This window comes from Alosa sapidissima, chromosome 1 (genome assembly GCF_018492685.1).
Source record: "Alosa sapidissima isolate fAloSap1 chromosome 1, fAloSap1.pri, whole genome shotgun sequence".
NCBI lineage: Eukaryota > Metazoa > Chordata > Actinopteri > Clupeiformes > Clupeidae > Alosa > Alosa sapidissima.
The window spans coordinates 45432617-45458346 of NC_055957.1; the positions used below are offsets into that span (position 1 = coordinate 45432617).

At 44.6% G+C, this 25730-nt stretch overlaps 4 protein-coding genes across 9 annotated transcripts in view; 3 read left to right on the forward strand and 1 right to left on the reverse strand.

The window, feature by feature from the left end:
• Positions 1–360: 360 nt before the first annotated feature.
• On the reverse strand, positions 361–1335 carry LOC121705920 (mas-related G-protein coupled receptor member A6-like). Its single transcript, XM_042087299.1, has one exon. It carries the CDS (start codon positions 1333–1335, stop codon positions 361–363), a length of 975 nt encoding a protein of 324 aa, XP_041943233.1.
• A 7457-nt stretch (positions 1336–8792) lies between these two features.
• trim110 (tripartite motif containing 110) lies at positions 8793–17477 on the forward strand. The gene is made up of 9 exons (XM_042093621.1): positions 8793–8884; positions 12743–13112; positions 13450–13585; positions 13730–13825; positions 14004–14237; positions 14627–14649; positions 14892–15037; positions 15371–15642; positions 16320–17477. The coding sequence occupies exons 2-9, from the start codon at positions 12751–12753 to the stop codon at positions 16650–16652; spliced, it is 1602 nt and encodes a 533-aa protein (XP_041949555.1). The 5' UTR covers positions 8793–8884; positions 12743–12750; the 3' UTR covers positions 16653–17477.
• A 53-nt stretch (positions 17478–17530) lies between these two features.
• On the forward strand, positions 17531–20570 carry cbln12 (cerebellin 12). Of its 2 annotated transcripts, none has more exons than XM_042093693.1 (4): positions 17531–17663; positions 18529–19341; positions 19475–19594; positions 19764–20570. In XM_042093693.1, the coding sequence occupies exons 2-4, from the start codon at positions 19009–19011 to the stop codon at positions 19959–19961; spliced, it is 651 nt and encodes a 216-aa protein (XP_041949627.1). In that variant the 5' UTR covers positions 17531–17663; positions 18529–19008; the 3' UTR covers positions 19962–20570. The 2 variants fall into 2 exon arrangements, with proteins under 2 accessions (XP_041949627.1, XP_041949636.1); XM_042093702.1 differs by having other exon boundaries at positions 17544–17663; positions 18427–19341.
• A 1199-nt stretch (positions 20571–21769) lies between these two features.
• chd8 (chromodomain helicase DNA binding protein 8) overlaps positions 21770–25730 on the forward strand; it is a 30307-nt gene continuing 26346 nt past the window's right edge. For 4 of the 5 annotated variants that reach the window (XM_042093476.1, XM_042093504.1, XM_042093494.1 and 1 more), the window contains exons 1-5: positions 21770–21911; positions 22769–23034; positions 23156–24302; positions 24679–24987; positions 25289–25396. In XM_042093476.1, the coding sequence (XP_041949410.1) occupies positions 23268–24302; positions 24679–24987; positions 25289–25396 (1452 nt within the window). In that variant the 5' untranslated portion in view covers positions 21770–21911; positions 22769–23034; positions 23156–23267. Of the gene's footprint in view, positions 21912–21968; positions 22383–22768; positions 23035–23155; positions 24303–24678; positions 24988–25288; positions 25397–25730 lie in introns of those variants that run through there. The other variant, XM_042093487.1, reaches the window with a different exon arrangement.

Consider the following 25730-nt stretch of genomic DNA (forward strand, 5'->3'; position numbering starts at 1 on the left):
GAGTGAAAACATAAAAAAAAGCCCTCTTTGGGATTTGTATCTATAACTATACTAAATGTTGACATACAAATATGACTTGTTTTTATTCCTCAAAATCTTTTAATTATGTTATTAATTTATAGCGTTTCCAAAATCAATTTGATGGCACATAACCTCATAACATGACAAACAGCACTTGTGCCAGTGTTTGAGTGGCCCTCTGTAGGTGATTAGCAACTTTCTAGTTTCGTTATTCATACTATTCATGCAAAAGACGCATATTTAGTTTATTTATTATTCCGCTTCTCAACCAGAGGGGGACCCCGAGAGCAAATATTGTTAAGGGTGCCTTTAAATGTAAAGGTTATGAGTCTTCCACTCTCAGCCCATATCTTGCAGTGGGTTTCCCATATCCTGGATGGGCCTCACAGAACTCTCAGCTGTTTTCCTGGACTCTTCCTCAGACCCTCTGGCTATTCCACTGCAGACCACTCGTCTGAGAAGCCCCCCAGCGCACAACGAGACGCTCCGGGTGCTCCTAACATCCTGTCTCATGAATATGTACAGGAAGGGATCCGCGAGGGGGCCTAGATAGAGCACAGCACTGGTGACCATGAGTGACACGTCGTCCTGACATGTATTGTGATTACTGATGGCCGCCAGGAGGCAGTAAAGGTTCCTGGTGCAGAATGGAAGGAAGAGGAACATGTATAGAACTAGAACTAGAGCTAGGGTCCCCATAATCCTCCTGCGCTCGTCTTGACGTATGGCCCTGCAGTGGCGAAGAGCCCGGTAGGTGAGTGGGCAGAACACCATCAGCGGGAGAGCTGGCGTCAGAAGGATCACTGTCAAGATCTTCAGAGACACATTGAAATCCTGTACGAGTGTGAAATCCAGGAGGGCATAAAGCCCACAAGCTGCCCAGACACCACACACCATGATCACAGAGGACTTCACAGACCGACGGTTCCGGTACCATATGGGACAGGCCACGGTGAGGTACCGCTCCATAGAGATACACACCATGAAACCCAAGCTGGCAGAGATCCCCAGTCGCACAATGAGCCTGGAGACGCATCGCAGGATGACAAAGACAGGCAATGAACTGTCAAAGAACCGGCTGAGGATAAACACAGCAGTGATGACTATTTGGATGAAGTCCGAAATAAGGAGGTTGATGACAAACACAGGGGTCACATGGTCTGCTCTGACCAGGTGTCGTAATGCATAAATGGCTGTGATGATTCCTGGCAGCCCGATAATGAAGATGATCCAATCCACTGTGATACCAAAAATGTGTGAGTAGTAGATTAGATCTGTGTGTGTAAGTGGACAGAAACCTGTTCTGTTGGCCATAGTCTTTCTTCAGATGCCAGATAGGTTAGTTTCCTGTAGGTAATATATGGATTGGTATCAGAAAAGATGAAGGATTATGTAGTCTATGATAATATGCTCCACTGCATTTCTAGTAAAAGAAAATTGCACTCACCCTCATATACTTGGACTCTTTGTCCACTGTTTGAACAAAGCATCAGCAATGGCACACTCACCTGACTTCTTTATTCTTGTGAATTTTATGAGGCAAGCAAAAGGACCACCTTTTATTAGCTGAAACCATTGGTTGTGTCAGTAAATTGCATCATGGATACATGCAAAATATGAATATGACATGAATTTGCATCTGTTCTTCAGTTCTGCCCTGACCGTTGGCCTTTTTGTGCTGTGCTAAGGTGATAAGGTGAAAAAATACAAAGCTATCACCAGCTTTTACTGTTTGCAAAACAGTTGTGTTGTATACAGAAATATTATTGTGCATCTTTGACCTCATACATACAAATGTGTTACTATTTCAGTCACTTTTATGATGTCCAAAGGTATAAGTGTGTTTATGAGTTGAGAGTGAAAACCGAATACAAACCCTACCAACCAACTACAGGCCCTACAGTAAAGCATATTCTATATCCAGTATTTTATGTTATACACAGGATAAGATGGAAACTTTGTTGTGTTGTGGTTAGGAACTACCTAACAACCTTCCAAAGTATTATAACTAGGGCTGTCAAAATAACTGATTAATTTTGATTAATTAATTTGAGAAAAAATAACTGATTAAAAAAAATAGCGCAGATTAATCGATTACGTATGACCTTTGACCCCTGCCGTTCTAGTCAGTAACCATTAGACTGTAAAATGAAGGCGAGAGAAGAAAATGTGCTGCCTAGATCATTGATTGGAACATTTACTTTTAAAAAACAGCCTGATGGTGTTGATAAAAATAAAGTGTTGATTAAAATAAAGTCCTCTGCAACAAGGAATTTGCATATCATCGGAGTTCGTCAACTCTAAAGTCGCACATAATGCAAAGAAATAGTGTTGACATTAAGGGAAGTGTTAATTTTTTTCATTGTGTCCCCTAGGTTAAATCTGTGGCTTGAAATGCCTTGTATGTGAAAAAAAAAACTTCTTCCCGAAGCACTTTTGAATTTATTTCCTCAGCATATTAGGTCATATCATAGATTATTATGGCCATTATTTGAACAGTGAAAATAATAATAAAAGAGTTTTTTAACTTTAATGTCACTAATGCTGATTATATTGAATGATTCAATACTTTCACAGCAAAAATGATATATGTGATTAATTTAGATTAATTAATCACAGAGTATGTAATTAATTTGATTACATTTTTAATCGATTGACAGCCCAAATTATAAAACTACATTGTGCACTGTAACCATCACACACTTCAAGATACCACCTCACTGACAAACACACAGCGTGTGTGTGCGCATGTTATTATATTATAGGCCAGTAAGATGGGTTTTGATTTCAAATGACCATAAGCCAAAGGGTCCAATTTTAGCGGTCTAAAACACATGGGCTGGCGAAAAGCTTAATTAGATTTAGTGGTCTAGTCCACATTGGGAGTGGTTTTGTTATCAAACGTCGGGTGGATGGAGCAACAAAGCGTTCCTAAGTTTCTTAAAGGGATACCAGGCAAGCCTGATGCTTTTTCTCTACGAAGCTCCCCCTACCGTCTGTACGTGTCAATACGTGTGCAAGCCCTCGCTCGGTCTGAAGCTATTTTCCTTTTCTTTGCATCTTCCGTCAAGGGTTTTCACTGCTTCTTTGCCGGCTCTGGAATTATACACACGTTTGCAACAATCGCTAGCGTTTCGTTAGCCTGCCTCTGTGCTGGGGATGCAGGATGTAAAAACTGATCCTGTTTCTCGCGATGTCTGAGACTTTGTGAGACTGAAGGTTGGCGGGTAGGATACACTGAACTTGCAAGTGGGATATTCTTCCTACGTGCAGTAGGGGCGGGCGAGAGAGTCTTCATTCGGCCTGTAATGAGTCATTTAACCATATACCGACTTACGGGCGTAACATCATTTAAACCAATGAGAATGACATCTGTCATACCCTTTAACAGCAAGCAGCGCAACTTCAAACAGCGCATCGGTATATAGTCAGGAGCGCATTTGAAGGAATCTGCTTGCACCGTATGGAACAGATATTCAACTAAACCATGCTTTACTAAAACCTAGCAGAGTATATAGCCTACCCGCATCTGCACATGTCTATTATTTGAACTCACTGGCAAAGTGAAACTAACTTCACTGTGCTGTGTTATAGCCTACACCAGTGGTCCCCAAACTACGGCCCGCCACCTCATTTTGGGTGGCCCCCCAAAACATGTCCGTGGTATATAGCATCTGGCCCGCAGGGGAGTACGACATGGGGGTCGTGGGGCAGCCGTGGCCCACTGGTTAGCACTCTGGACTTGTAACTGGAGGGTTGCCGGTTCGAGCCCCGACCAGTGGGCTGCGGCTGAAGTGCCCTTGAGCAAGGCACCTAACCCCTCACTGCTCCCCGAGCGTCGCCATTGTAGCAGGCAGCTCACTGCGCCGGGATTAGTGTGTGCTTCACCTCACTGTGTGTTCACTGTGTGCTGTTTGTGTTTCACTAATTCACTGATTGGGTTAAATGCAGAGACCAAATTTCCCTCACGGGATCAAAAAAGTATATATACTTATATATACATCGTCAAACTATAACATCCGTAATTTCCCCCATTCATTCTCTATGGCGGGTCTTAACAGTACACGTGTAATACTCTTTTTGTCCACTGGTGGTTGTTTTGGCGCTGTTTCGCGTTTACCATCGAAAACGGAATGAAATGTAGGCCTAGGCCTACCTGCAAACAATGTAAGAGGCCTATGCTGACTGCATCAGTGCTCAAAGTATTCTAAAAGTTTATCAATTCATTGTTAATAACTAACTAACCTCTATTCAAGTCATATTTCTGGGACTTCCTGGGATAACTACTTCTATTTTTTATTCACTCATTCAAATGTTCATCCAAATTCACAATTCACAAAGTTCTCATCAGGTGAGTGAAAGTTAGAATGGTGGTCATTCCAGATGTTTTTGCCAGCACTTTATAAAACTCTCATAGTTTGAGAACTTTAAGATATTGCTTGTTCACAACTTGAGCTGTGTATGCAAAGACACAGAGTTCAGAGTTCATTTTAAATAAGATATACTTTTGGGACTCCCTGCTAATACTTTTGGGAATGCTAAATTCTTTTTATTAGTATTCATTTCATTTCATTTCATTTGAGCTACATTTTACATGGCATGATGGCAATATAAACACAGCTAACAATGGTATTAAATTGCAGTAGCTTATGATTAAATGTAATGGAATATTCAATCAAGGTAGATTGTTGTTGTTCACAGCACTAAGCTATTTATGGTTACTGATATACTCCGAGTCTCTGGCCCTCTTATTGCCAGGCTTAGTGAGCTGGCCCTGAGAAGAAAAAGTTTGGGGACCACTGGCCTACACAGTTACTTTCACTATTGACTGACAATAGGTTACCGTCGAAAACATATCCTGAAAAAAACAACACTTACCCCAATAATGTTCAAATGACTGAATAAAAAACCTAAGGACATTTATCGGAAGAGTTGCTGCTTAGCCCTCATTTTGTGACAGTGCGTCTTCAGCTGTGCTCCATATGTGCCTCTCATCTAATCACTTTTAACAGTCATTTACCAATTTGCAAATGATGGTGAATAACTACTCATTGTGAGATGTATTTCGTAATATCTTTATCATAATTATGTTTCCCATTGTAATCGTGTAATTTCTAATGTTTTGCATGGATGACACTGACACCTTTGGTATCAGTTTTGAGATCATCCATTCCGCCCGCCGGTATGATTGCTATGCTAAGCGTATAAGCTAAGCACATGTTTGGCATGGTAGCTTGCCGTGATCCTGGAATGCCTGAAGCGGAGATCGCGATAGAGCTATGGCCGCTTGCACCCCCTGATAAGGAGGGATAATTTTGCGAGCGCTGCAGCGTGTGACGTATGGATAAGGAGGCCAGCTTAAATATCCTGGCGGCGGAAGACAGGTGAGTTAATTGCTGTCAATCATCCCTAAGGGCTCCTCCCGAACTTTGTTTAGAAAACATCATTTCACTAGTTCGCTCGTCGGTATGATTAATATGCTGAGGGTATAAGCTAAGAGTGTGTTTGGTAGCTGGCCGCGGTCCTGGAATGCCTGAAGTGTAGATCGCGATGGATGCTTGCACCCCAAAAGAGCAGAAAGGAAGGCCACTACCGAAATACATTAGCGCCTGCTTAGCAAAATCGTAGATCCACTAGATTGGAGTGGATGTACAGTAGGACTGATAGGCATCTGAGGACCAACGGCTCTGTATTTTGATTGCTGCTCTGATAGGCCGATGCATGCGGCTGTGGTAGCAGCTCCTATCCTGAATGAATGCACAGAGTAGCGGTCTGCTGGAACCAGATTTGACAAGGATAGATTTTAAAAGAGTCTGGAACCTGTGACGAGTAATGGGAACCCTTCGTCTGAGATGAAGAGCGGGCTAGTAGGCGATGCATGAGATGTAGTGTGATGGATATTGAAAAGCTGAGGATCTGAGGCAGAGTTGAACATGAATATGGAGTGTCTTTTTCAGAACTGATCGGTTTACTCTGTTTGGTAGTAAACCTAATTGTGTCCTGGTCTAACGCTCAAGATCTGCAATGGGTAGCCATCGGGAATGAAATGAGACGAGGGGCATGTAAGCTCACTACATCTCAGCAGAGTTTTGTGACATGAACCCCTTGCGAAGTATAGCGAGGCAGGCGGCAAGTACACAGGAGTGGATCTTCATTGCGTTTGCTCAGCACAGCAGCGGACATTCGTGTATTGCATAACCGTGGGAACGATGGGTGTCAGGGTTCAGAGGAGTCGATGCAGGACCTGTTGTTGCATGGGTCTCAGGGTTCAGCAGAGCTGCTGCTGCGAGGGTCTCGGGTTTCAGCTGAGACGTTGCTGCATGGTCTTGGGGCTCAGCAGAGCCGTCATTAGATGGGTCCTGGACCTTGGCAGAGCTGTTCCTAAATGGGCCTTTGGGCTCGGCGGAGCCATTGTTGCCTGGGTCCTGGGATTCAGAGGAGCTGTTGCTGCATGGGTCTTTGGGCTCAGTGGAGCCGTCGTTGCATGGGTCCTGGAGCTCGGCATAGTTGTTGCTGCATGGTTCTTGGGGCTGAGCGAAGCCGTCGTTGCATGGGTCTTGGGGCTCAGTGTAGCTGCTGATACATCAGCATAGCTGCTATTGCGTGGGTCTTGGATCTCGGCGGAGCCGACGTTGCATGGGTCCTGGAGCTCGGCGTAGTTGTTGCTGCATGGTTCTTGGGGCTCAGCGAAGCCGTTGTTGCATGGGTCTTGGGGCTCAGAATAGCCATCGTTGCATGGGTCTTGGGGCTCGGCATAGTTGTTGCTGCATGGTTCTTGTGGATCAGCGAAGCCGTCGTTGCATGGGTCCTGGAGCTCGGTGTAGCTGTTGCTGCATGGGCCTTTGGGCTCAGCGGAGCTGTTGTTGCCTGGGTCCTGGGATTCAGAGGAGCTGTTGCTGCATGGTTCTTGTGGCTCAGCGAAGCCGTCGTTGCATGGGTCCTGGAGCTCGTGTAGCTGTTGCTGCATGGGCCTTTGGGCTCAGCGGAGCCGTTGTTGCCTGGGTCCTGGGATTCAGAGGAGCTGTTGCTGCATGGTTCTTGTGGCTCAGCGAAGCCGTCGTTGCATGGGTCCTGGAGCTTGGTGTAGCTGTTGCTGCATGGGTCTTGGGACTCAGTGGAGCTGTTGTAGCAGGGGTGCAGGAGCTCAGCGGAGCAGTTGTTGCATGGGTCTCCTTGAAGCTGTTGTTGCATGGATCCAAGCTCATTTGTGGGCAGCCGTGGCCTACTGGGTGGGCAGCCGTAGCCTACTGGTTAGGGCTTCAGACTTGTAACCGGAGGGTTGCCAGTTTGAACCCCTGACCAGTAGGAACGGCTGAAGTGCCCTTGAGCAAGGCACCTAACCCCTCACTGCTCCCTGAGCGCCGCTGTAGCAGGCAGCTCACTGCGTCGGGATTAGTGTGTGCTTCACCTCACTGTGTGTTTCACTAATTCACGGATTGGGATAAATGCAGAGACCGAATTTCCCTCACGGGAGAAGAGTATATATACTTATACTTATACTTCATTCCGTCCTATCTGTGGCAGCCTTAAATAATTCAACCTGGGCTGTAAGAAAACTGTTAGAATACCATTACCTGATAAAATATCAAATATTCAGCATGATACAACACATAATACATGATAGGCACACACACACACACAGGCACACACACACACACACACACACACACACACACACACACACACACATATATGTAAGGGATAATGTATAGAACGCTGGTCATTATTGGGAAAATAAGTCCCAACAGGGCGAACCGGACCCCGAAGCGCAGCGAGATCTCGCAAAAGTACATCTTTTTTTTTTTCTTCTTCATGTTTTTTTTCCTATGACTTTTTTTTTTTTTAACCCATGTTTTTTTTCCCCATGTCACCCGGGGGGCTCCGTAGATGAGTGCTGTCAACTTAAAAGTTCAAATTTGTTCAAGTAACACTGATGATTAGAGTACTATTAACTTTTTTTCATTTTTGAGTGTTTACAAATCAAAAACATTGTTTTACTTGTACTGTTCGGTTTTACAGTGTACGCTAAACTTACATCCACTGCATATCTAACGTTAACGTTACATTCCATAAGATACACACAGTGCAGCCCATATGAGCCTTTGCATGGCCAGCCTTTAAAGTTCTCCCTAAAATTATTTTTTACTTAGCATCATGCCCTTGAACAGATTAGTCTTCTGTATGGCAACAACATGTCTCTGCTATTAATATCATATCACTGGTGCTGGAAGTTTATTATGTATAAAGAAAATGAATGTTGTTGCACCTCTGTGGTCCAGGTAGCCAGTCACTCTCACACTACACTCACATTTACATTTACACAAATCATTTAGCAGACTATCCAAATAAAAGGGCCATTGTCCTGAAGCAGCTTGCGGTTAAGTGCTTTGCTTAAGGGCTGAACGGTGGAAGCCAGGAATTGAATCCACAACTTTTCAGGCTATGTGCTCACCCCCTTAACTACTGCGTTATCATGTTTGAGAATGGAGTACAATGTACTCACAAGTAGCCTAACCCACATAAATGCAAAGAGAGAATATTTCTATCAACATTCTTGTAGACACACGGCGTGACCACTGGCACACACTCACATACCAGTACCACACAAACACCCTCCCTCTCCATAGTGGCACTCCCCTACCCCCTCCCTCCTCCTCTCCGATGGTTATTGGGTCATGTGACCATTGTGGCTCAGTAGCTCCTGCGCTCATAGGTCAGCCTGTCAGTTTAAGTAGACATATAGAGTAGGATAAGCTTGCCTTAGCGTACTCCCTCACACAGACCACGTCTGTGCGCTGCTTCACTGGGTTCACGCTTGATGGTGACCGAACTCTGACAGACATCACTGGTTGGATCCAGTCAGGTAGGCTTCCTACTGAAGTCAGCTGTCTCTTGAATGCAAGGCATGTCTAGACATGTTGAGGTTGGGCCAGACGATGGGCTGGAACTTCCAAGCACATGTAGCCAAGGTGCAGAGCTGCAGGACAGCTGGGAGTGGGGGCCGGGGGAGGGCTGATCTCTTGATCCTTAAGGTGAGACAGGCAGGGATTGAGGCTTGAGGCGAGGTGATAAATGTGTTGTCAGGTTAGTATTACAGCCTGTTGTGAAACATGGACTGGACGGAAGTTTTCCAAGGATATAATTCACGGAATAAGCTCAGTTTTTTTTATTTAACATTCCTCAAGGAATTCTTACTAGTTTTCTTCTCCTGACATGGGGCTGATGAATGAATAGAAAAGTCCTTATAAACAGGATTAAGCTTAATGTAAGGGCAGATTAAACAAGTCTTTGGACCTGGAACAGCAGACTGATTAGTAGTTCTTACTTTACACTGCCTTAATACTTTCCATAACAGTATGTTGTAAATAAATGTCAGACACACAAAAGCCCTAGAAACATTGTATGCCCTGAGTTAAAAAAAGTTTTGTATCCCACTTATGCAACTTGTTTTTCTTGTATATATGTTGGTATTTGTAGATACCCGCAGATTTGTAGATGTCTGGTTATGTTGCTGATCGGATGATATATGGACACAACAACAAAGAAGAGAATTGGAGAATTTGTCGGTAGAGAACCCATCATGAGTGTGGAGGGGGGTGGGTCTGGGTCGCCAGATACCACTTTTGAGGCTTGTGGAGGTGTGGGCCTAATCAATAAAGCATAGATGAAGGAAGGTGCCTGTAGAGGGAGAGCAGCTTCACAGAAGAGAACTTCTGACGGCAAATTTGAGGAAAAGTTGGTAAACCACCCTTCTTACCTAATTTGAGGGTGCTGATTCTGAATATTTTGTTTACCAAGCTCAATTCTCAGTTTTAAGCTGCATAATCAGCATTTTAACATAAAATAGCGATTATTTTTGCTTATTTTTCCCTGAATTGGGTAATCACTAAAACCAAATAAAAGTGTTCTCTAAATACATGTTTGAGCATTAAATAAGCCATACTATAGTTTATTAACATATTTAATGGGAACATGATTACAGTTAACATGTAATAAACTCGGAAATTCTAATCAAAACACAACCATATTTTTATTGCTAACATAGTGAGTCACTCGTGGTGTTTAATGCATTTCATCACAATAACAAATTGCACAGATAACCTTCAACTCAGAATATATCCTACAGTACATATGAACTTAGATAGCGGCAATAAGCCTAATGCAGAACTGCATCTACCGTCAGCAACAACCGTGAAGTAAAAAACATTTTACTTCTAGCAACACTGGATTTGGTATGTGTGCTTGCCTCCATACTAGAGCTTGATAATGTGCTCTTCTAATATGCCATTGTGCAGCATCACTTGTTGGTAGTAGAGCCTCCAATCCTCGACATCTAGAAAACAGAGTGGCTCTGGCATAGTTATCATGATACCAAAATTATGACTTCGATACAATATCTGCCATAAATATCTTGATACTCGATACTCGAAGCGATATCCAAATCCTAAAATATCTGGAAAAGGAAGGCCGCAGGCCTCCTCCAAGTGTATTGAGTCATTTGTGTTGAATTTGGTGCACTTTTGGTCAATTCTGGGTTTCAAACTTCTAAACTTCCTACATAATTATTATTTTTGTAGTCAGTAAAATAGAAGTTTGTGTGTGATTACGTCCTTTATTGTTTGTTATAGCTCATTTATATTGTGTGATGTTTTGGCAATAAATTACCTTTAAATAGCCAAAGTAGGCTAGATCAAGGTCAGTGTTCAAATTACTGCATGCAAATCACTTAATGCTATACAGAAGAGCCTAATCTTTAGGCCATCTGATGTAGGCTACTGTACCCTAGGCCTTCCTGTGTTTATAGGATTTCTTTGACAGTTGCAAAGGGAAAAAGTGAAGATAGTCTTCTTTTCTCTCAGTGTAATTTAATAAGTATGTCTCAACCACTCTTTGGGTCTTAATCAGATATGCCTACACCATTATTACATTACATTACATTACATTTGGCTGACACATTTTTAACCAAAGCGACTAACAACATGGTAACAGTTAAGTTTTAAAGCAACTCTCTCAACAACTGGGTCTTCAGGAGTTTTTTGAAAATGGAGAGGGATGACCCTGCCCTTGTAGGAACTGGCAGTGTGTTCCACCAACGAAGAACAACAGATGAGAAAAGTTTGGATTGGCCTGAGCGTATCTGTTGCAATATCTGTGTGCATTCCTACATTAGGTCTATTTCTTTGATAGTCAACATCATTTGCTACCACATAACAAATAACAAATAACAATACAAAAGTTTCTTACAAACTTTCCTGCATACTTCTTTAATGTGCTGCAATCAGATGGGTGCCCTAAAGACATAACTAGATCTTGAGCATCTATTACCAGTGTTGAATGAGCAGTTTTTGTAGTGATCACTACTGGACCTTCGACATTGCTAGACAGCACTTGAGTGAGGATGACTTATTTCCACTTCACAAATAACCATCGCTATCTGCAATAGCTACAGTACAGGGACATTAATCAGTTCATAGCTGAGGATTTATCCTAGGTCCACTTCCCTTTCAGCATCATGCAGTAATGATGCACTGGAGAATTTTTCTTTTTGTTGCACTATATTTTTATTTGAAAATAATGCAATCTCCATAGCACTCTTCAGCAACCCTCAAACATGCACACTCTTCCATTTTTTTGCATGGCTGGGATTTGAATAATAGGAAAGAACACCAGTGATGTTTTAACTAGGCAAGCACAGTCGCCTTTACAGTAAAAGAAAATACAGTGTAAATCCTCTGTAAAGACTGACAACTCTTCATAATAGTTAGTGGCAAAATACTACAGAAAAATGAGCAGTCACCTACTATTCTATCAATTTATTATCAAGGAATCTATTTTGCTTCTAAACGTCATACTGAATTTTAGCTATTATTTCAATTTATATTTTAATTTTTATCTCATTTTCATTTGCTACTTGAGGGTCATTGGGGTAATTCCTGTCCTGTCCTACAACATATCTGATACATAAAGAGTATATTAATGCCTTATTTTTTGCAATTCCTACGATATCTGATGGCAAAACCAAAAAGTATGTGAATTATGCTAACTATGCTAATTAGCAAGCTTAAAACTCAAAATTGAGCTTGGTAAACAAAATATTTGAATTCAGCACCCTCAAATTGTGTGAAATAGCCCCTTTACCAACTTTTCCTCAAATTTGCCAACAGGACTTTTTCTGAACGTTTGTTAGCTATCTGCTCTCCCTCTACTGCTTGATCTACTGCTGTTCTGTTGGCGATGTTTTTTTGCCCACAAAGGTTGTGTAAGTGATTTTGTTTTTGACGGTAAATAGGCTTGGTTGTTGATTGGCCGCTGTGTGAAATCCCCTACAGGCACTAAGAATTTAACATTGAAATATGTTTCCTCAGAATGAGAAACATAAAATTATTGCTGTAGGAACAGATATGTCCTAAAGACCTCTCTACACACACACCCTGAAACTACTCTAGTAAACTGCATTTTGTTTTTCAACTTTATGTTTATTAGACAAAATGAAACATTAAATCAATATGACATTTTCCTTCTACATTCTGACTAATACAAATCCAAAGCCTTTTATTCCACCTGAAGACCCAATCTGGTAAACTGTATAATACTATACTTTAAGAAACCACCTGAAGACCCAATCTGGTAAACTGTATAATACTATACTTTAATAAACTTTAATAAACTTTAATAAACGTAATAACGTTCTCCTCCATCTCTGCTCTCTTTCCTGACACAGCCGTTGGCATGGGCTCCATGGAGGAGGAGCTCACCTGCCCCATGTGCCGCGATCTCTTCAACAAGGCCCACTTGCTGCCCTGCGGCCACAGCTTCTGCCCTGCCTGCGTGCGGGAGGCCTGGGCCCCCAGAGGCACGGGGCAGGAGGGCAGGAAGGGCCGCTTCACCTGCCTGCAGTGCCAGGAGGAGCTGCGCGTGGTCCTGTGCGACAGCTGCCCGCCCGGGTGCGAGAAGGAGCAGGCCGCTGCGGTCAAGACCTGCCTGCGCTGCGAGGTCTCCCTGTGTGCCCAGCACCTGCAGCCACACCTGGACTGCCCCGCCTTCAGCTCACACCTGCTGGTGGAGCCGCTGGGAGACCTGTCCCGCCGGAGGTAGGCAGCAAACTAGCATACGGTAAAGCTCAGGCTAGGTTTGGTCATCAATGTTACTTTGGGACAAGAGCACCCAATCTGGAGCCAAGCACCCCCCCCCCCCCCCAATCCTCTGCTGTTTCCCGATTGGATCTGCATGGTTGTGAATTCTACAGTCACAAGGCTTTGGATTAGTTTTTAGAGGTTTCGGCCACATCCTAGACAATTATTCCTCTCAGCCACATTTAACCAAAATAATGTCTCTTGATTTTGGGTACACATATTGTTTTGGTGCAGTAGGATTATAGGTTTTTTGAAGGTGTGTTGTGTCTCTCCTGACAGCCTGTTTCCACCACAGGTGTCCTCAGCATAAGGAACTGTTCCGCTACTTCTGCAGTGACGACAGCCTGTACCTGTGTGCTGACTGTATCCTGGACGGGGCTCATCGACAGCATCGTGTCAGGACCCTAAAAAAGGTGGAGGAGGAATTTAAGGTGGGTTCAGATCCTGCCGAGGGTCACAACAAGACAAAATTGGGTTTGACAATCTTTTATGTCAATCAAACCGAAAATGTGTGTTATGTATGTGCATGTATATACATGCATGCATATTAGTTCTGATTTGCATTCTGTCTGTAGTGTACATTAAGAGGCCTTCTTCAGAAAGCACAAGATAAAATGAAAGAGGGGGAGAAGATTCTCAAGGACCATGAAAAAACATTACGTACACTGAATGTAAGCTTTTTCTGTATTTGTTACGTTTGCTGTATCTTTTTAAAATGATTTATTGCATGTAAAACCACATACCACATGACTTGACTTCGCAAAATCATTACACACTGGTTTGCCTGTGAAGTCATTTGGGCCTTGTATGTAAAGCCTGGGGTTGGGGTTGGGTTGCTGTCCCCCTCAGGAGTCTGTGGAGACGGATCAGGCCCAGGCGGAGAGGCTGAGCTCCGGGCTCCAGCTGCACGTGGAGCGGCTGGTGTTGGCTCTCAGAGAGAGCACCCAGCACGAGAGGCAGGACGCCCTGCAGATCCTGCAGGAGGACGGTGGCCGCCTCAGGGCTGACCTCACCCAAACCCAGGCCATCTACCACTACGTGACCGCGCTCCTGGACGAGAGAGACCCCTTCCTGCTCATCTGGGTGAGGACTTGACTCATAGCACATGGAAAGCAGAGACAGAGTCTGATTCTAATTCAGTACACATTTTTGTCAAATTCAGCTAATTGCTGCTCATGGTCCTCTACCTGGTGGTGTGTGTGTATATACAGTTATGGCTCTATAATTGAGAAATAGACATTCTGGCTCTGTTCAAGCCAAAGACAAATCTAGCCAATCAACCTGTTGCTACAGATCATAGAAATGAGAGTTGTCATTTAACTGGCTATTGCCAGAGTCATGGACCACACATTTAAATTGTTTTAAAAGTTTAAATCAGTAGTACTATGACTATGTTTTCATGACCACTCTGAAGAGTTTCATGTCAGGTTGTATCTTCTGGCTCTTACTACTGGTATATTTGTATCTTCTAGGCATTACAGTGCGATGACTCAAAGTAAGTCAATCATGTGTAGAATAAAGAGTTTAGAATTATTATTGTACTGTAAAGTTAAAATAGGCTAAAGATGGACGTTCTTGCTGTGGTTTTGTATAGATGTAGGGATGTTTAGGTGTGTGTGTGTGTGTGTGTGTGTGTGTGTGTGTGTGTGTGTATGTGTCTGTCTTTCAGTCTGAGTGAAAGAGAGTACCGGTATGTGTGAGGCAGCGCCTTTAAGATGTTTTTTTATTTGTGTGCAGACTGATGAATGATCTGAACTTGGCAATGTTCAGCCCGAGACCAGCGAACATAGACCGCAAGCGCATTCTCGAGTACTTGGAGCACAAGTACCGCGAGTTCATCACAGCCACCCTGCGCTGCCTGAGCGACCTCAAGAGAGAGCTGTGTAGGTGCTTCAACAGTTACAGAAGAGAGAGAGAGAACTCAGGCCTCACATGGTTCTGCTCATAGTTTCTATCTGAGGGTGTCTCAATTCTGCTCATCAGCCTCTACCCTCCCATCAGTGGCTGAACACAGATATTTGTGGCCACTGTCATTTTCATCATACTAACCTTAATCAGGTGTGCTTGATAGCAGTGATAGATAGAACACTTTCAGTGCAGGGCAGGACATGGGGAGGGGGGAGGGAGAGAGGTCCTTAGGGGAGGGATTAGGAACTGAAGATCAGCAACCTTTGTGTCTCACTTCTCCTTTCCTTGCCTCTGTCTTTGTCGTTCAGTGAGCAGCCCCCTCAGTCTGGACCAAAACTCGGCCCACCCTCTCCTGAGCATCTCTGTGGACCTGCGGACGGCCGAGCGGGTTAAGATCCGCAGACAGCGTCCGGTCCACCCTGACCGCTTCGACCACTGGTCTCAGGTGTTGTCCTTGCAGGTCTTCTCGTCGGGAACACACTACTGGGAGGTGGAGGTCGTGGGCTTCTGGGACATAGCAGTGACCTACCCAAGCATTGAGAGGAAAGGGAAACTGGGCACAGCCTTTGGCAATAACAAGGTGGGAAATCCAGCTCTGAATAGGCTATGCATCAACTTCCTACTGTATTTTTCATTCTATTACCACTATACATTTAATATACATCATTATCAATTTCAATTTTGTTATCTCTTGAATATATCTCTTCAAATTAATATAATGTGTTCTAGAAGGGGCTATCAATCAATCAATCAATCAGATTTATATAGCACGTTTAAACATACAAGCAAACATATAACAAATAAAACAGAGGCAGGCCATACAAAACACATCATAAAGTAGACTATACAAATACACGAAAGAGACAACAGTACAAGCAGGGCTCTGGTCAAGATGAATGGGGAAACACTAGAGAGAAAAGGTTTTGAGCTGGGATTTAAAAGAGTCAACTGAAGGGGCGAATCTGATGGTGGTAGGGATGCTGTTCCACAGTTTGGGGGCTGCGACAGCAAAGGCACGGTAGCCCCTGTGCTTGAGATTGGCCTTCAGCTCCTTCAGTAACCCCTGCGTGGCCGATCTAAGGGACCTAACATTAGAGTAGGGGGAGAGGCTATATAGGTTTATATGTTTTTCTAGAAGAAGGGGCTACATAGTTTTGTTTTTGGATTATTCTGGGGGGTTATACAGTTGGGGTGTCTGGAAGGATTGACATGCATGGTCCTTTTGTTCAATGCCAGCATTTCCATAATGATTGACAGGTGTCTTGGAGTCTTACACAGCAGCATGACCGGAAACTGGCGGCATGGCACAACCGCCGGAAGATCCGTCTCTCCACACAGATGACCGGCAACCGCGTGGCCCTGGCCCTGGACTACGAGGCGGGCACCATCACCTTCTCAGAGGTAGGACCGTACTCTAGGCTGGCCCATCTGCACACCTTCAGCACCACCTTCACCCAGCCCGTGTGCCTGGGCTTCGGCCTCTACAAGCCCGACCTCCACAGTCGCGTCTCCATCGTCAGGATGTCCCCAACCAAACAGACTCCCCCGCCAAGTCAGGACTCTGCACAAAGCAAGGGGTGCTCAGTCTAACTCCTGAAGACCTGACATCTACCATCATTACTGCAGCAACAACTATTTGAAATCAACGTGGCATGATCTTGAATATTCAGTGCAGTTCATAACAACTTACATGTGTAAACCTAATCAAGAGTGGCACTGATACAGGAAGAGTGGGGACTGGACACCCAGTGGGAGGATCCTGGCCTAGAGCTAGACTGAGAGGCACTGCTCACAAGATGCTGTCCCTACCTGTCAAATTGCCCTACACAATGCACACAGATGAGACTGTCAATGTTTTGTTATAATGAACCATCTACATCCAAAACTTCACAGTTAGGCTTGTAACCAACAGAGGGGTGGGGACCTTTTTGGAGGCAGTATCCAAATCTACCACAAGGTGGTGACATGTCATATATTTTTGCTTGTCTCACTATGTAGGATAGCATTAGTTTTGGTTCTAATTTTTGGGGAGTTAAATTTGGCCTTTGCATGGAAAACAGGCAAAGTATAATTTATCATGTCTGTGAACCATGACGTTTAAGCTTTTAATTAAAACATAAATAAATAAACATCCATTTATATGGACATTAACAACCTCGAGTGAGTGAACAGACTGTCTAGATTCTAGATTCATAGAAATGTCAGAGTCTTGTTTGTGTTTAGGTAAATGTGATGTGCCTGTCATTGATTTTGTCTATCTAAATCATGTCTGTAATTGTTTTAAAGCCAAATATATTCACACCTGTGAATGTAGGATGTTTAAACGGTACGAAAAGGGCTATGTGTACTGTGTGTGTACTGTGTGTGTGGTGTGTGTGTGTGTGTGTGTGTGTGTGTGTGAGAGAGAGAGTGAGAGAGAGAGAGAGAGAGAGAGAGAGAGAGACAGACTGTGGGAGGGTGATTTTTAGGGGAGGGTCCAGTGGCTGATGTGGTGAGTAGGGCTGTGGCAGATCTTACAAATCAAAGGCTATTCCATCTCTCTGGAGGACTGGTACACGGAGCTCACGGGCACTACACTGGACGTCCATCAAATTGAAACAGGTGAATTCACACTTTAATACTTTAATCATGGTCTCTGTTGGTAGGTTTTATGTCTTCAATTGCAAATTGTTTGAAGTGAATTCTTATGTTAAGGTAGGAAATGGAATGACACTTAATGGGAAGACACATTCCATATCCAGGACTTTTTTTGTCTTGTTTGCAGTTATGGATTTGATCTCACCTGATTTGTTGCGTTGTGTTGGATCGCTATAAAATGGGCCGTTAAAGGTGTAGAAAGTATTTTAATGCTATTCATATGTTCACACTTAATGATGTCAACAGTTTGAAGCTTCAAGGATGTAAATGAATGGACTGATTTGAATGAAATCATAACTGGTCAATTATGACAATGTCGAAATTCTTTCCAAGCACAGAAAATGATGTCAAAATCTGGAACTGAAATAAAATGTTGAATCATGTTTTTGAAATTACATTCTCCTCATTTAGAAAAAATAGACTTTAAAAGATGACGGTGAATTGAAAAGAAAGGTGAATAGCCTGTGTATACGTGGGAGGGCAGTGTGGGGGGGTGGAGGGAGGGGGGCATGTTGTGGAACGTCAGGAGGGAGGGAAAGCGTGTGAAAGACAGATGGTCTCTCAGTGGAGTTGTTCCTTTTTCTCTCTCTCTTTCTCACTCCCTCCTGGCTGGTTTCACCCTCTTGCTGACAACAATCCAGAGCGTTACCTCATGCCCTCCTCCTCCTCTTCCGCCTTTCTCTCTCTCTCTCTCTCCCTCACTATCCCTCCCTTTTGCCCACTGCAGCTTCTCCTCACCTGTTCTGCTGTCATGGGAACCCACCTATAACTCCAGCACTCCCCCCTCTCTCTCTCTCTCTCCTTTCCTTCCTTCCCCTGTTTTTCACAGGCCCTGTTCAGGATGATGGCTGATATCAACTGAGGCGTTTAAGCCCATTACCTTCCTTAGTCTTTGTCACAAGTTAAATAGGAGACCCTTTGATCCAGAGAAATGGACAAAGATAGGTGTGCTTGAGGGAAGAAACAAAAACATATTATTCAGAAATTGCTGAAATCTGTACCACACGTTTTGTGCATTGTGTGTGGAATAATTTTATCCAGATAATATTCATATTTTAGCACCTCTGAAATATCAGCAGCTGGGCTTTTTGTCTAGCAGCCTGTTGACAATTTTCAGGCCTATTTGCTTCCTCATATGATTGTAGCAATTTGTTTTAAGTGCAGCTAGCCCAAAATCTTGACCAAAATAACTGAAGTCTACATTAGTCACAAGGCAGTTGTATGAATGCTGTAAAGAGCACTTGCCTGCACACATCATAGAGAATAATTGAGTCACTCCCAGGTGAAGCTGCAGTGAATTAGAGACCCCATGGCCACTCTGTGGATGACGTGGCGCCGGCAGGCTGGGCCGTGTGGTCAGTCTGCTGGGCTGATGCTGACCGTGCTCCTGGGCCTACTGCTGCTGCCACTGCCACTGTGGGGGCCTCGTGGAGTGTGTGCCCAGAACGACACGGAGCCCATCGTGCTGGAGGGAAAGTGCCTGGTGGTGTGCGACTCCACCCCGTCCTCGGAGCCCGCTGGCAACGCCCTGGGTATGTCAGTGCGCTCGGGCACCGGGAGGGTGGCCTTCTCTGTCACCCGACAGACCAACCATGAGCCCACAGACATGAGCAATCGCACCATGATCATTTATTTTGATCAGGTGAGCAGGTTATTCTAAAATCTCGCGTGGACGTCATATCTGATGACATGAGCTCTGTATTCATTTGGATGTTTATGGCTTTCAGCCACTGTCTTAATAGTTATCTCTCTTTGCCTCTTCTTCTCCAACCAAGATATTGGTGAATGTGGGTAGTCACTTTGACCAAGAGAGCAGTGTCTTTTTGGCTCCTCGAAGAGGCGTGTACAGTTTCAATTTCCATGTGGTAAAGGCATACAACAGGCAAACCATACAGGTGAGAAATCCTCATCGCAACAGAGAAAACATAGACTACACTTGTTACGAAGGCGTCCTATAAAAATGTCCTTATTCATGTACACAGACAGATCAAATCTCAAGATATTCTCATTTGATATTTAACCGCACAGATGAATGAATGACTCAGTGACCCTTTATTGTCCTAGGTGAGCCTGATGCTGAATGGCTGGCCTATGATATCTGCCTTCGCAGGGGACCAGGATGTGACAAGAGAGGCGGCCACCAACGCTGGCCTGGTGATTATGGAGCGAGGGGATAAGGCCTACCTCAAGCTGGAGAGAGGAAACCTGATGGGGGGCTGGAAGTACTCCACCTTCTCTGGCTTCTTGGTCTTTCCCCTATAGAGGAAGAAGGGGTGGAAGGTGTAGGGGGGTAGAAGAGTTAGGGACAGTTTCAATAAAAAAAGATGTATCATCCTTATAACGTTAATGAACTAAGTCTCACAGACAGAAATTAAGATCTGCAATGACATATTCAGAAGGTCAACACAGAAAGCCAGAACGTTACAATGAGATGATTCTTTGTCTGTGCACTCTTGGTGAATTATAGATATTGGATTAGGTTTGGTTGACAGGTGCATGATCTATTGGAATTATATTTCTGCGGATATAATTTCCTGCTGAAATTTCCAAATTTGCCTGGTAAAATTCACAAGCAATGTAGCAGTGCATAAGATGGTGTTTCAGGACAATTGACTAAGTCCTTTATTATTTATTTCCTGAATAAAACCATCTGAAATTGAATACCAGAAATTAAGTGTAAGATGGTTTGTCTTTTCAAAGACCCCCCCCCCCCCAATTTGCAATTTGAGCGTTCCTCTTGTCAGGGTGCATTGTATCCCTATTTAACCCTTGGGATAATAACATTTAGTGCTTGCCTGCTTGTGTTAAGCTGTACATTTGCATTTATGATGAATTTGTATAATGTTTAAAATATATTAAATGGACTAAAACAGAAACAGTTTGCTGCTTGTTCATCATTACAAAGTAGGCCTATCATTTTCTGAATATCTTAATTTCTTCTAATAAAGCCTTCCAAACCATCCTCACCTGCTGCGATTGGACCGTATTAATGATCATGGCAGCTGTTTGTAAATATAGCTCTCACCACCAGAGTTGGCATGCTTTTGCTGAGTTTGCTGAGCAGACCAGCAAAAGCGCAGCACATAGCAGGCACTCCTCACAGCGCCACCAACAGACCGCAGGCAGATGGACTTCTTTGGCAAGACTACACTCAGTCATGCTGGTCTCCTGTGGATCCAGCACCAGGCCATGTCAGAAACAGTCAGTTACGCTACTGTGGTTCAGAGGTAGAGAGAGAGAGAGCTAGAGAGAATGTAAAAGAGCAAATTCCATGGGTGTATGTTTATGTGTTTGTTTGTGTGTGTGTGTGTGTGTGTCTTAGTATGTGGGAGGTACATTGTTTGCAATATTAATTTCATTATGTAAGCTGCAACATTAGGCTAGGAGAGTTATGCAGTCACATATCAGTAGTAAACATAAAAAAGGCCTTCATTTATGCCGATGATGCCGTAGATGCTGTGTGACAAGAAGATTAATATTGAGGAAATGTTACTTATTATATATAATATGGTGCAAAAATAAAATGAATTTAAACAAAACCCACACAAGGTTCTGGTAAGAATAGGCTATACAATACTCTGAATGATACGCAGTTCAAAACCAGTTGAAATTATGCCTTGAAAAAAGAGACAGAAACAACCTTTATCAAATCTATAGCCCTATATGTATGTAAAGACCTAAGCACATTAAACATTATTTTATCCCCTTTTCCAGATTCAGTGAAATAACCCACATTTATGCACAAAACACGTTAATTACGAATATTTTGAATTAAAAGAAACGGGCGGATAGTAGCCATACACGGTTATATGCATTGATAGCTCTCAATTCACGTCGAGATGGAGGGTCATATTAGATTGTGCCTCCCTTTGCCATTTAAATGTCTAATCGCTGGTTGAGGCAACCTCTCTGATCTCAACTAGGCCGCATTTATTACAGAGTCAACCAAACTATGGCAGCGACCGATCTCCATTATCGTCTCCCGCCCAGTTTGTCCATACAACGAAATGATCGACAATGCTTTGAGCCAATGGTGTTGGTGGATATTGCCGGCCTGTGCGATCGCAAACCAATGGGAGGAAAGCGGATGGATTCGCGAGAACACTTTCGTCCCTGGTACTGGCAAGAATGTTAGTTCCTGCTCTACACTGGCCGTTTCCTGTAATCGTACAGTGTTGTGAGACGGAGAAAGCCATGTGTGTCGATGCAAAGGTAAATTTAGCACCCTGAAATTATAACGGAGAATGTCAGAGCAGTGGATGGTAACGTTATTAGCGGTTATTTTAGCAGAAAAACCGACGCAATGCCATACAAAAATCATCGCGGCCTTACCCGTGTCTGTACGTAGACAGGCTATGGTTTTTGTAGCACGTTGCTGTGGTTTGGTCCAGTTTGTTGATGAGAGGTATTGAAAGAGAACCCGAATGAGAGAGTTTGGTATGAGACTTAGTAAATGAATGAGATGCTAGCTAGATTAGACCATAACAACGTTTAACTTATCATGAAAAGAATCAATATATAGAGTAATCGTTAGCAGAGGCTAACGTTTGTCGAGGCTAAATGGAGGCTGTTGACGGGTTTGTTCAGGAGCTAGCTGCCTAAGGACTCTTACGGTGCCTTGATACGAGAGTTTCATCACAGATAGCATCTCCACTGTGAACTGACGCAAATGTTACTAACAAGGTAGCATATCATGTCAGTGATGCCACTTTATTCACTGTTTACAGTCTACGATCTCCATTACTTGCTCTGTTTAGTCACTTTAAGCGTGTGCATAAAGCTAGCTTGTTAGCCCTTCATCAGTGAAGTAACGTTAACGTAAATGAGGTGTCTTATAAGTCAGCTGTAATATAACGTTAGCGTGTTAACTTAGCATGTTACTTTTATGTAGGCTAAAAGAGTACCCACACATTGACTTCTAATTATTTTAGAAATATCACTTACATTTCACATATTATTTATATAGCGTAAATTTGGCGTAGATAAATGTTTTGATGGCCAGTAAGTGCCAGTTGCTAAGTTCACTTACCTCATCTCTAACATGCCGCTTTTATCCCGTTCTGTTGCAGGAAAACGGCAACAGTGGATGTTATCACTGATGGGTGTCTCTTTCTTGGGTTTAAAGAAGAGCAAGTAGATACTCAAGATAAAGAAGAGTAAAGGGACGGGCGGAAGAGGTGAAGGACTAGCAGGGGAAGCTGGGCAGGTGTTACTCCTCTTCCCCTGAGCCTCACTCCCAAATTTTCCCCAATCCTAAACTTTCCACCCTACATAATCCTAAAGCATACTGGTTTGGCAGGAAGACTTTTTTTAGTCATTGATTAAGGGAATTAAGGTAAGTAATTTGTATTGCTGGTTGATTTTCTCTCTATTTTTGCCATAATTAGGAACTTATGTCATTTGTATGCCTTTTCTGTCTCCAATTTCCCCTCAGTTTCTAAATTCTTTCCCCACAGTTTCCCATCTATTTGATTGAAGACCACACAGTTCACTGCTGTTCATTGCTGGATATCAGGTATCCCACATTCAGTTCACTGAGTGGTCTTACTCTGCAGACAGTTCGGCAACATGGCCGACCCCATCATGGACCTTTTTGATGACACCCCTCTGTTCAACCTGGACTCTCTGCCGGAGGATGCTTTCTCTCACGGCTCCTCGGACCCAGTTGAGGAAGCACTGAAGCTGGCTCTGGGCCAGGTGGACCCTCCTTCAGACGCTGGCACTGTGGTCCTTAGTGACCCCATGGCCCACGTGTCTTCAGTCCCCACAGTCAGTACAGTCACAGTCCCCCCTGCGGCCCCGGCGGTGGTCTCTACAGTGGCCCCCACTGTCCCGGTTCAAGTCCAGACACAGCAGCCCATGCAGGTCTCCCTCACACAGGTCCCGGTGTCCATCCAGGCCCCCGTTACCGTTCAGGCAATGTCTCAGACGCCTCTCTCGGTGGCTAACAGCAGTGGGACCACAACGGTGCTGATGAGCTCCCCGTTGTCCGTCTCAGGGGGACAGACCACCACCCTGCAGCTGCAGCCCCAGCAGCTCGCTGCGGTCACTCAGCAGCCAGGAGGCCAAGGGGCCCCCAAGATCGTGATCCTGAAGGGCCCCCAGGGCCAGATGCTGCAGGGGGTAACCGGAGCCACCGGTTCACCCTCGGGTAAGGTTACCATCGCGCGGGTGCTGACCGGTACCCAACTCAGGCCCGGCATGTCTATCGTGTCCGGGGGGACAGTGCTGAATGCGGGTGCCCCCGGGCAGGGCCAGGTGAAGCTAGGCACTGGGGTCCAACGCCTGGTGCAGACGGCCAACGGGCCCATGAAACAGGTGCTGCTCACCTCCGTCCCACAATCACAGGTGCAGACACAGCCGATGCAGGTGCAGATCCAGTCGCAGGCGCAGCTGGGGCAGACGCAAGTGCAACAGGTGCAGCAGGTACAGCAGGTGCAGCTCCAGACGCAAGGGCAGACCCAACAGATGCAGGTGCAGATGCAGCCCCAGACGCAACAGGTGTCCCTGCAGGCGGCCATGCAGACACAGACGGTGGTCACCACCACGGCAGGCACCACGATGCGACCACAAGGAGTCACACTCACCACGGTGCCTCAGCAGGTGAGCGTCATCTTACACACTTTGTCGGCCTGCCGGACCGCAGCGCTAACACTTGGGTATCGGCATTTAGCCTCGGTCAGGCCCAGGCTCTGTTGCCTAGTTCTCTCAGAGTTTCAGGAACTGTCCTTTATGTTATTTATGTAAAGGTCAGACAATAGCCGCTGTCTGATTCCTTCCTTTGATAGATGCAGTGGTTTTGTAGTGTTTTTGAATCATTCAAGATTAGAGTGCTGATGTGGTTCTTGTGTTATCTTGCTCCCATTCTCGGATAGCTAATAAAATGCCCGGTCTCTGTCCCTCTCCCTCGTTTGACTTCTCTTTTCTCTCCTCTCCTCCCTCTGTTCATCCTCCTCCCCTCCTCTGCCTTTTTTTACAGGGGGGCGAGCCTAAGAGGATCACGCTGGTGCTGCAGCAGCCCTCTCAAGCAGGCCAGGCCGGGGCGGTGGCCGTAAGCGGGGCAACCACTGGCACCGGAGCGGCGGTGGCGACTGTGGCAGCTGGCACTGGCCAGCAGCAGCAGCAGCAGCCCAGGCTGGTGCTAGGGTCCCTGCCGGGGAAGCTGGTACTGCAGGGCGGCCAGCTGGCAGCGCTCACCCAGGCCCGCGCCGGGCAACCTGGGGCGCAGCCAAAGGTGCTGACCATCCAGCTGCAGGTCCAGCAGCAGCCTAACCAGCAGGGGGCCAAGGTTGGTGTGAGAGTGGCTGTCCAAGTCATCACCTTTATGCTTTTAGGGTTCTTTCTTTAGCATGATCAAACAACAGGAAATGCCCTAATAAAGGCTAAGAAGATTAACAAAGGTGTGGTTGGCATTTGGATTTGTGTCTGTGAGGCCTGTAGGTGCCCTCTTTTAAATAATGTTGTCCTGGTTTAGGATGTCTGGTGTTATTTGAAATGGAAATTGTGGTTGTACCGGACTCTGTAAGAGCTGCATGTAGGTGTTTCTTTAGTAACTAACAAATATTTGTCCTTATGTCCTCTCACTACAGTTTCAACTAGTCTCCGGTGCAGGTGGCACCCCCCAGGTTGTCCAGATCACACAAGGACAGGGGGGGCAGAGACTGGCAGTGCCCCTCAAACTGCTGCTACAGCCACAGGTATGAGAGCAAAGCAGTTGTTTGAAGCTCTCCATAATTTCCACCAGAGTTTTTCACCTCTAAGGTGCTGGCCAATTGAAGTGTTTGGAATGCATAGAATTGTCAAAGTGTTTAAACTTGTGTTGGCTTGTCACATTGTGATTAGGCAGGTAATGTTGTAAACTGTTTTGACAGTTGTGTCAGCATATATCATGAATAGAAGAATGTTTATATTTTTTTTGCTTCTAAAAAAATGTAATTCCCTTCTGCATGTGTCCTGACACTTAAACAAAGAAATTGATTACTCCATGTGTAACTCCTCTTCTTCCTCTCTCGCTCCTGTGCACGCTTGCAG